The sequence below is a fragment of the Tachyglossus aculeatus genome, chromosome 27 (assembly GCF_015852505.1).
Source record: "Tachyglossus aculeatus isolate mTacAcu1 chromosome 27, mTacAcu1.pri, whole genome shotgun sequence".
NCBI classification, from domain to species: domain Eukaryota; kingdom Metazoa; phylum Chordata; class Mammalia; order Monotremata; family Tachyglossidae; genus Tachyglossus; species Tachyglossus aculeatus.
Genome location: NC_052092.1, coordinates 5032824 through 5042309, shown reverse-complemented (window position 1 = coordinate 5042309; position 9486 = coordinate 5032824). Strand labels below are relative to the sequence as shown.

General features: G+C 64.8%; 1 protein-coding gene across 2 annotated transcripts; it reads left to right on the top strand.

Moving 5' to 3' along the window:
- The first annotated feature begins 1810 nt into the window (after positions 1–1810).
- Positions 1811–8511, top strand: GPR162 (G protein-coupled receptor 162). 2 transcript variants are annotated; one of them, XM_038767898.1, is made up of 5 exons: positions 1811–1890; positions 3034–4237; positions 4950–5139; positions 5901–6058; positions 7835–8511. In XM_038767898.1, exons 2-5 carry the CDS (start codon positions 3404–3406, stop codon positions 8375–8377), a joined length of 1725 nt encoding a protein of 574 aa, XP_038623826.1. In that variant the 5' UTR covers positions 1811–1890; positions 3034–3403; the 3' UTR covers positions 8378–8511. The 2 variants fall into 2 exon arrangements, with proteins under 2 accessions (XP_038623826.1, XP_038623827.1); XM_038767899.1 differs by lacking the exon at positions 1811–1890 and adding an exon at positions 2340–2535.
- The last annotated feature ends 975 nt before the right edge of the window (positions 8512–9486 follow it).

Here is a 9486-nt window from a genome sequence, read left to right as displayed (position 1 = left end):
GCTGTGTGACCTTGGGCTGAGTCACGTCACTTCTCTGTGCCTCCATTTCCTCCTTGGCAAAATGGGGATTAATAATAATAACAATAACGATGGCATTTGTTAAGCGCTTACTATGTGCCAAGCAACGTTCTAAGCGCTGGGGTAGATTCATGGTAATCAGGTTGTCCCACGTGGGGCTCACAGTCTTAATCCCCATTTGACAGATGAGGGAACTGAGGCACAGAGAAGTTAAGTGACTTGCCCAAAGTCGCACAGCCGACAAGGGGCAGAGCCAGGATTAAGTCTGTGAACCCCAGGTGGGACATGAATCGATTATCTTATAATCAATCAATCAATCAATCGTATTTATTGAGCGCTTACTGTGTGCAGAGTACTGTACTAAGCGCTTGGGAAGTACAAGTTGGCAACATATAGAGACAGTCCCTACCCAACAGTGGGCTCACAGTCTAAAAACATATATATATCATTATATAATAATGATGGCATTTGTTAAGCACTTACTATGCGCGAGGCACTGTTCTAAGCGCTGGGGGGGATACAAGGTGATCAGGTTGTCCCGCACGGGGCTCACAGTTATCTTCCCCGTTTTACAGATGAGGTAACTGAGGCTCCGAGAAGTTAAGTGACTTGCCCAAGGTCACACAACAGACACGTGGTGGAGCCGGGGTTCGAACCCATGACCTCTGGCTCCAAAGCCCGTGCTCTTTCCACTGAGTCACACTATCTGCCCCAGCGCTTGGCACATAGTAGGCGCATACAGCGTGGCTCAGTGGAAAGAGCTCAGGCTTTGGAGGCAGAGGTCACGGATTCAAACCCGGGCCCCGCCGCTTGTCAGCTGTGTGACTTTGGGCAAGTCCCTTTACTTCTCTGGGCCTCAGTTTCCTCATCTGTAAAATGGGGGTGAAGACTGTGAGTCCCCCGTGGGGCCACCTGATCACCTTGTAACCTCCCCAGCGCTTAGAACGGTGCTTTGCACATAGTAAGCGCTTAATAAATGCCATCATTGCAATTGTTACCATAAAAAGTGTGTGTTGGGGGGCGGTTATAGCTGTGCTGCAGATGTTTGAGTGCGGGTCTTGGGTTTGTGAGATCATGCGCGGGTGTGGAGCGTGTACATCTGCACGGGTGACAGTGGGGTGTATGTGACGGTGTGTGTGTGTGTGTGTGTGTGTCTGTGAGATTTTCCAATCAGCCCCACTTCACATACCTCAGCGTGGCTCAGTGGAAGGAGCCCTGGCTTTGGAGTCGGGGGTCATGGGTTCAGATCCCGGCTCCGCCACTTGTCAGCTGGGTGACCTTGGGCAAGTCACTTCACTTCTCTGGGCCTCAGTTCCCTCATCTGCAAAACGGGGATGAAGACTGTGAGCCCCACGTGGGACAATCTGATCACCTCGTATCCCCCCAACGCTTAGAACAGTGCTTTGCACATAGTAAGCGCTTAACAAATACCATCATCATCATTATTATGATTATTATGATTATTATTGCCTCCCCCAGGTAAGCGGACACCCAACAGAGGCATCTCCCTACCCACCCAACAGGCGCCCAGGGCGCGCTGGCAGACACACAGGCCCCACCGCCCCTCCGCTCACAGCCAGTCGGGCCCACCTCCGCCTCCCCCTTCCTGGAGCCCCCCAACCCCCGGCCGGCTGCCTGGATGTGTGCGCCTGTGTGTGTGTGTGTGTGTGCGCGCGGACACCCGTGTACACATCATCAATGGAGCCACCCCCTCCCTCCTTCCCCTCCCTCCCCCGCCCCCCTCAGCCCCCCTCACCCAGCCCGGCAGGCGACGGCGGAGGGGCGCGCAGGCCAGTGGCAGCGGCGGGCACGGCGGGCATCGGCGCTCCTGCTCCTCCATGGCAGCCCTGGGAGCAGGAGGAAGAGTAGGAGGTAAGGTGCCCCTCCCTCTCCCCCCCCCGCCCCGGGACCACCCCTCTCCATCCTCCACAAACACCCCCAGACCCCTCCCCTGGGTCAGGGGGCTTTGGGAGCCCCCAGGCTCCATTTGCCCTTCACCTTCTTCTCCTGGCTGTGCCCTTCCCTCCCCCGCCCCTCCATCCTGGGCCCCAGCTGGACCACTTGGGGGGCTGGGGGGAGGGGGCCGAGGGAAACGGGGGAGGGGGGGGGGTCGGATGCCTCCCCGCCCCCTCCCCGGCTGTCCGTCGCCAAGGCAACGCGGGCACAGATCCGTCTCCGGCTGGGCGCCACCGGGGATGCAACGGGGGGGCTCCCGAGGGGCCGCCGTGTCCACCTCCAGCTGCCCGGGGCGTCCATCCCTTCCCCCCAACATCACCCCTTCCTCCCTCCGCACCCCCCCGGGGGTCCCCAGCCTGCCACCGCCCCCCCCCCAGTCACCCCTCCACTTCCGGCCCTCGCCTGTCACCCGGTGTCCTCCCTGTCAATGTCCCCGCTGCTTCCCTACACCCCCTTTGTCCGGCCTTCCCCTCCCCGGACCGGACCGGCTGGGCCCTCGGAAAGCCGAGGGGACGGAGGCCCGGGCGAGCTGAGGTCGTCGACGGTGTGGAGAGCGAGGAGGTGGGCCCGGGCCTCGGGCCTGGGCACCGGGCAGGGTCAGAGGAGGCAAAGGATGAGAGGGGGTGAGGGCAGACCCGGGCACCGAGGGCGGAGGAAGAAGAAGAAGAGAGGAGGCTGCCGAGGCGGGATAGAAAGCCCGATGGCCCACCTAGGCCCCGGGAGGGGCAGTCCCGCGCCGAGGCAGAGGGATGGCCTGGATGACCTCCGCAGGGACCCTGCCAGGAGGAAGGGGGACGGGCTGCCAGAGGTTGAAGAGTGTGGAGAGAAAATGAGGGGGCCAAGGGGCCACCGGGCTCCTGCCTCAGCCCTGACCCCCACCGTCCTCCCACCAGCCTGTCTAGGGCGCTGAAGCCCCCTCCCCTCCCCTGACTCCCACCTTCTCCCCTAAAGTCTGTTCAACACACTGACGCCTCCATCCCTGACCCCCGCCTCTCTTCCCTACAGCCCGTCCGTTGCACTGAGGCCCCCGGCCCTGACCCCCCGCTCTCTCCCCTACAGCTCGTCTAGCGTGTTGAAGCCCACCCCGCAACCACAGGCGGCCGGAGGGAGACCCCGGGAGAGGAGAGCCAGACGGCCCGGGCAGGACGGGGCGGGCTCAGGCCCCGCGGGCCGCACAAGACGGGGTGGGAGCTCCCCGGGGTTGTGACTCCTCTCGGGGAGGGCTAGGCCGAGGCAGGCCGCCGCGATGGCCCGAGGCCATCCCCCCTCGGCCCCCCGCCCGCTAGCCCCATCCGGGGAGGGGGCCTCCATGGAGGGCTGAGCCGGCCGCTCCGTCCTCCTTCGAGCGGGGGGGTCTGGGGTCCCCCTCCGGCGGGCATGGGGGGGCGTCCACGGAGGGCACCCGGGTGAGCCCACGGGGGCGTCGAGGATGGCGCGGGGGCTGGGCCCGGAGGAGGAGGCCCTGCGCTCCAACGCGCTCTCGTGGCTGGCCTGCGGCATCCTGGCCCTGCTGGCCAACGCCTGGACCATCCTGAGCATCTCGGCCAAGCAGCAGAAGCACAAGCCCCTGGAGCTGCTGCTCTGCTTCCTGGCGGGCACCCACCTGCTCATGGCCGCCGTGCCCCTCACCACCTTCGCCGTGGTGCAGCTGCGGCGCCAGGCCTCCGACTACGACTGGAACGAGAGCGTCTGCAAGGTCTTCGTGTCCACCTACTACACCCTGGCGCTGGCCACCTGCTTCACCGTGGCCTCCCTGAGCTACCACCGCATGTGGATGGTCCGCTGGCCCGTCCACTACCGCCTCAGCAACGCCAAGAAGCAGGCGCTGCACGCCGTGGTGGGCATCTGGATGGTCAGCTTCATCCTGTCCACGCTGCCGTCCATCGGCTGGCACAACAACGGCGAGCGCTACTACGCCCGCGGCTGCCAGTTCATCGTGTCCAAGATCGGGCTGGGCTTCGGCGTCTGCTTCAGCCTGCTGCTGCTGGGGGGCATCGTCATGGGCCTGGTCTGCGTGGGCCTCACCTTCTACCAGACCCTGTGGGCGCGGCCGCGCCGGGCGCGGCGGGCCGGGGAGGGGCGGCGGCCCGGGCCGGGGGCGCGGCCGGCCTTCGAGGTGCCCGCCATCGTGGTGGAGGACGCCCGGGGCAAGCGGCGCTCCTCGCTGGATGGCTCCGAGTCGGCCAAGACCTCCCTGCAGGTCACCAATCTCATCAGCGCCATCGTCTTCCTCTACGACTCCCTCACTGGGGTCCCCATCCTGGTGAGAGGGGCACCGCCGGTGGCATCTCCCCGGGACCCCCCTCACGGCGCCCTCTCGGCCCCGCGCGCTGCCCCCTCGGCACCCTCTGCCTCGTCGGCCCTCCGGCCCACACAATCGGCTCCCTGGCCGCCCCCTCGCCTCCTGATCTGCCCTTTGGCCTTACCCTCCCTGTCCGCTTTGCCCCCTTGTTGCCCATTCTGCCCCCTCACAGTCCACTCCTTCCTCCCCGCCGCGCTTTCTGCTCCCGCTCTGCGCTTGCGCCGTCCCCTCACCCCCTATTCGGACTCTCGCTGCCACTCCCTGCCCCCTGCCTACATATCAACGATAACAATAACAACGACGGCATCTGTTAAGCGCTTAGCATGGTTCTAAGTCGTCCCACGGGGGGCTCGCAGTCTTAACCCCCATTTCACAGACGAGGTCACTGAGGCCCAGAGAAGTGACTCGACCAAAGTCACACGGCTGACAAGGGGCGGGGGCGGGATTTGAACCCGTGACCTCTGACTCCAAAGCCCGGGCTCCTTCCACCGAGCCACGCTGCTTCCGTTCCACTCCCGATCGCCCCTCGTACCGTCCCCAGCTTCCAGGCCTTGCCTTTCCCGTCCCCTGCCCGGCTTGGCCTCTCCCACCGGCCCCGAGCGCGCCCGCCCGCCCGCCCGCCCGCCGGCCTCTGACGGGCCCCTCCGCCGCGGCCCCGGCCCGGCCCCCGCAGGTGGTCAGCTTCTTCTCGCTGAAGTCGGACTCGGCGCCGCCGTGGATGGTGCTGGCGGTTCTGTGGTGCTCCATGGTGCAGACGCTGCTCCTGCCTTCCTTCATCTGGTCCTGCGAGCGCTACCGGGCCGACGCGCGCACCGTGTGGGAGCAGTGCGTGGCCGTCATGTCCGAGGAGGACGGTGACGACGGTGAGCCCCGTGCGCGCGCACAGCCCCTACCCGCACACGCTGCGTGCTCAGCAGCTCAGGGCGCACGGCCCCTACCTAATAATAACAACGATGCCTATTAAGCGCTTACTATGTGCAAAGCACCGTTCTAAGCGCTGGGGAGGTTGTCCCACGGGGGGCTCACGCTCTTAACCCCCGCTTTCCAGAAGAGGGAACCGGGGCTCAGAGAAGTGAAGTGACTTGCCAAAGTCACCCAGCTGACAGGTGGCGGAGCCGGAATTTGAACCCATGACTTCTGACTCCAAAGCCCGGGCTCTTTCCACTGAGCCACGCTGCTTCTCTATACGATGCACACGCACACACAGAGAGGCCTTAACCTGTACACGCTGCGTGCTCAGCCCCTCGCCGGCCACACGTAGCCTCACTGTCCACCCTGCACCTTCAGGCCTTCGCTGCACCCTTCAGTGAAGTGTTTCCCTTCTCTCTCCGTTCCCGAAATCCTTTCTTCCCTCCTCTCTTTGCCGTCCACTGCCCCCAAAACCTCAGAATCCCCCTGCCCTCCTTCCCACTGGGTCCCTCCCCTCTTAGGAAGGTGCCCATTCCTGGGAGGGGGCGAGGACCGGGGCTGAATAGGGTGGGAGGAAGGGGCAGCTGCTCTGAGGGTTTGGGCCCGGGGACGGGGGTGGAGGGTGGGTTTAGGCGAGAGCCCCGGGGCCGAGGAGAGGGTCTCACCTCCCGCTCGGCCCCCGGCCATCGCCCGCCGCCCGCCGCCGCCCTGGCAGACGGGGCCTGTGACGACTACGCGGATGGCCGGATCTGCAAGGTTCGCTTCGATGCCAACGGGGCGGCGGGGCCGGGGGGCCACGATCCCACCCAGGTGAAGTTGCTGCCCAGCCGGCACATGCTCCTGCCGCCCCACGAGCGGGGACGCTACCTGCAGGTACGGGGGCGGGGAAGGGGGGAGACCGGGCGCTGCCTTCGGGCCCGGGGGTGGGGGTTGGGGGGTGCTACCATCAGGGCTGGGCGCTTCTTGTTGGTATGGAGGGGCTACCTGCAGGTCCGGGAGTGGTGCTACCTTCTGGGATTGGGGGGGTGGGGGGCACTCCCTGCAGGGATAGGGGCGTTACCTACAGGTCCGGGGGTGGCACTGCCCTCAGGGGTGGAGGCGCTACCTATAGGTTCAGAGATGGGGGGAGCACCGCCCTCAGGGACGGAGCCGCGCCCGGGTCGCCACTGCCTTCAGAGAGGGGGTGTCCACCTGCGGGGGCCCTACCCAGGGGTTCGGGTGGCATCACCCTTGGGCTCACCCTCTGAGTAGTGGAGACACTTCCTCCGAGAAGCAGTGCGGCCTAGTGGAGCCAAGCCGGGCCCGGCGGTCGGAAGGATCTGGGTTTTAATTCCGGCTCCGCCACTCGTCTGCTGTGTGGCCTTGGCCAAGTCGCTTCACTTCCTCCGGGCCTCGGTGATCTCACCTGTAAAATGAGACGCGGACCGCGTCCGACCCGATTAGCTTGTACCTACCCCGGCGCTTTGGTGCGGTGCTTGGGCACATAGTAAGCGCTTCACAAATACCAAAAAGGAGGGAGCTGGGGAGACCAGGAAGGGAGTTCGGGATCCAATCAATCAATCAATCGTATTTATTGAGCGCTTACTATGTGCAGAGCACTGGACTAAGCGCTTGGGAAGTACAAGTTGGCAACATCTAGAGACAGTCCCTACCCAACAGTGGGCTCACAGTCTAAAAGGGGGAGACAGAGAACAAAACCAAACATACTAACAAAATAAAATAAATAGAATAGATATGTACAAGTCAAATAAATAGAGTAATAAATATGTACAAACATATATCCATATATCCAGGTGCTGTGGGGAAGGGAAGGAGGTAAGATGGGGGGGGATGGAGAGGGGGACGAGGGGGAGAGGAAGGAAGGGGCTCAGTCTGGGAAGGCCTCCTGGAGGAGGGGAGCTCTCAGTAGGGCCTTGAAGGGAGGAAGAGAGCTAGCTTGGCGGATGGGCAGAGGGATTGGGGGCATTCCAGGCCCGGGGGATGACGTGGGCCGGGGGTCGATGGTGGGACAGGCGAGAGCGAGGTACGGTGAGGAGATTAGCGGCGCAGGAGCGGAGGGTGCGGGCTGGGCTGGAGAAGGAGAGAAGGGAGGTGAGGTAGGAGGGGGCGAGGGGATGGACAGCCTTGAAGCCCAGGGTGAGGAGAGCTCACCCCCCCCAGGGATACACCTCTCCCGGCAAATCTCCCGTGTTTTCTTCCTCTGATTTCCTCTGGTACCCCCCGGGGCCCCGTCCTCAGTCCAGGCTGACTCCTCCGTGCCACCCCAGTCCCACCTGGCGGCTCTGGAGCTCGGGGGCGGCGAGGTGGGGCGAGGGAAAAGGGAGAGGGGCGGCATGCGCCTGAACACTAGGCCTCGGGAGCGGAACGAGGGGAAGCGCAGAAATCGATGGGTGGTGGGACGAGGGGAGCCCACCTCCTTCCCACCGGGCCTGCCCAAGCTCAACGCCGGCAGGAGGGGAGAGGAAGGCGGAGAGACCCCCACCCCTAGGGTTCGACGCTCTTCCCCCCGCCTTAGGCCCGGCCCCGCTCCCCTTCCCCAACTCCCGCTGTCCCCCCGAGCCCCCTCCGCCTCCCTGCCCCCCTTCCCCAAGAGCCCCCGGCCCTCACCTGTGTCGCGTCGCCGTGCCCCCCGTGCCCCTCGCCCGGCAGGTGCCCCTGGCCCGCCGGATGTCCCACGACGAGATCAACGTCTTCTCGGCCACGCGCTCGGCCGGCTCCTTCCTGCACAAGTGGTCCTCGTCCGACGACGTCCGGGCCGCCTCGGGCCCGCTCCGGGGGCTGCGCACGCCCCGCTACCCGGCGCGGCGCCGCCGGGGCCCGGACGAGGCCGGGGAGGAGGACGAGGACGACGAGGAGGACGGCGAGGACGGGGCCGGAGGCCTGGCCAGCCTGCGCCAGTTCCTGGAGGGAGGCGTGCTGGGGGCGGGGGGCGCCTCCCGGGCCCCCGGCTTCTTCCGGGAAGAGATCACGGCGTTCATCGACGACACTCCCCAGCCGTCGCCCGCCGCCTCCCCGCGGCCTTCTCCGCGCCGGGGACGCCGCCGGTCCCTTGGCTCGCCCGAGGACGGGGTGCCGGGGCCGGCGGGGGCGGCCCGGCGCTGCTCGCTGACTGCCGGGGACCAAGGCGGCCTGGGGGGCTGGGTGGGCGTCTGGGGGCTGGGCGCCCCCCCTTTCCCCCCCTTGGGCCTCTGAGGTCGGGCCCCCGCCCGGACTCGGGGGACAGGACCTCGCGGTGGGGGCGCCCCGGGCCCCCCCAGGGACCGGACTGCAGCGGGGGGCCGGGCCTCGGCCTCCCACCTCCGCAGCTATTAAAGTGTTTCCGTGGAGCCATGGTGGCGGCGTGTGTCCCGCGGGGGATCCGAGGCGCGCACGTGCACACGCGGCCCACCCCCCGCAGGCTTGGGAAGGAGTTGGGGTCCCTGCCCTCAGGACGCTTCCAGGGGTGTCAGACCCCACCTCTCCTTCCCTCCACGGCCGGCTCTCTCTCCCGCTAAACTCCAAGGACGGCCAGGGTTCGACCCGGGGTTCTGGGCTCCGATCCCGCTCCGTCCCAGGGCCCTCCGCTCCCACCCGGGGCCACAGGGTGATGCCAGGGGTGCCAATTCTCAGTCCAGGGTGGCCCTTGCCTCCTCTTCGCTTCCCTGAGAAAAGCAGCCCGGCCTAGTGGTCAGAGGTCATGGGTTCTAATCCCGGCTCCACCACTTGTCAGCTGTGTGACTTCGGGAAAGCCGCTTAACTTCTCTGGGCCTCAGTGACCTCATCTGTCAAATGGGGATGAAGACCGCGAGCCCCCCACCGTGGGACAACCTGATCACCTTGTATCCCCCCCCAGCACTTAGAACAGTGCTTTGTGCAAAGCAAGCGCCTAACAAATACCATCGTTATTATTACTATTGTCTGCCGCGCGACCTTGGGGCAAGTCACTTCGCTTCCGTGCCTCAGTTCGCTCATCTGTAAAATGGGGAATAGGATTGGGAGCCGCACTTGGGACGGGGACTGTGTCCCGCTTTACGAGCATGTATCGACCCCGGCGCTGAGAATAATAATTATAACGATAACGGTGTCTGTTAGGCATTTACTATGTGCCAAGCACTGCTGGGGTAGGTACAAGGTAATAAGCGTGGGGCTCGCGGTCTTAATCCCCATTTGGCAGATGAGGTCACTGAGGCCCGGAGGATAATAATAATAATAATAATAATGATGATGGCATTTGTTAAGCGCAGGGAAGCAGCGTGGCGCAGTGGAAAGAGCGCGGGCTTTGGAGTCAGAGGTCATGGGTTCAAATCCCGGCTCCGCCAATT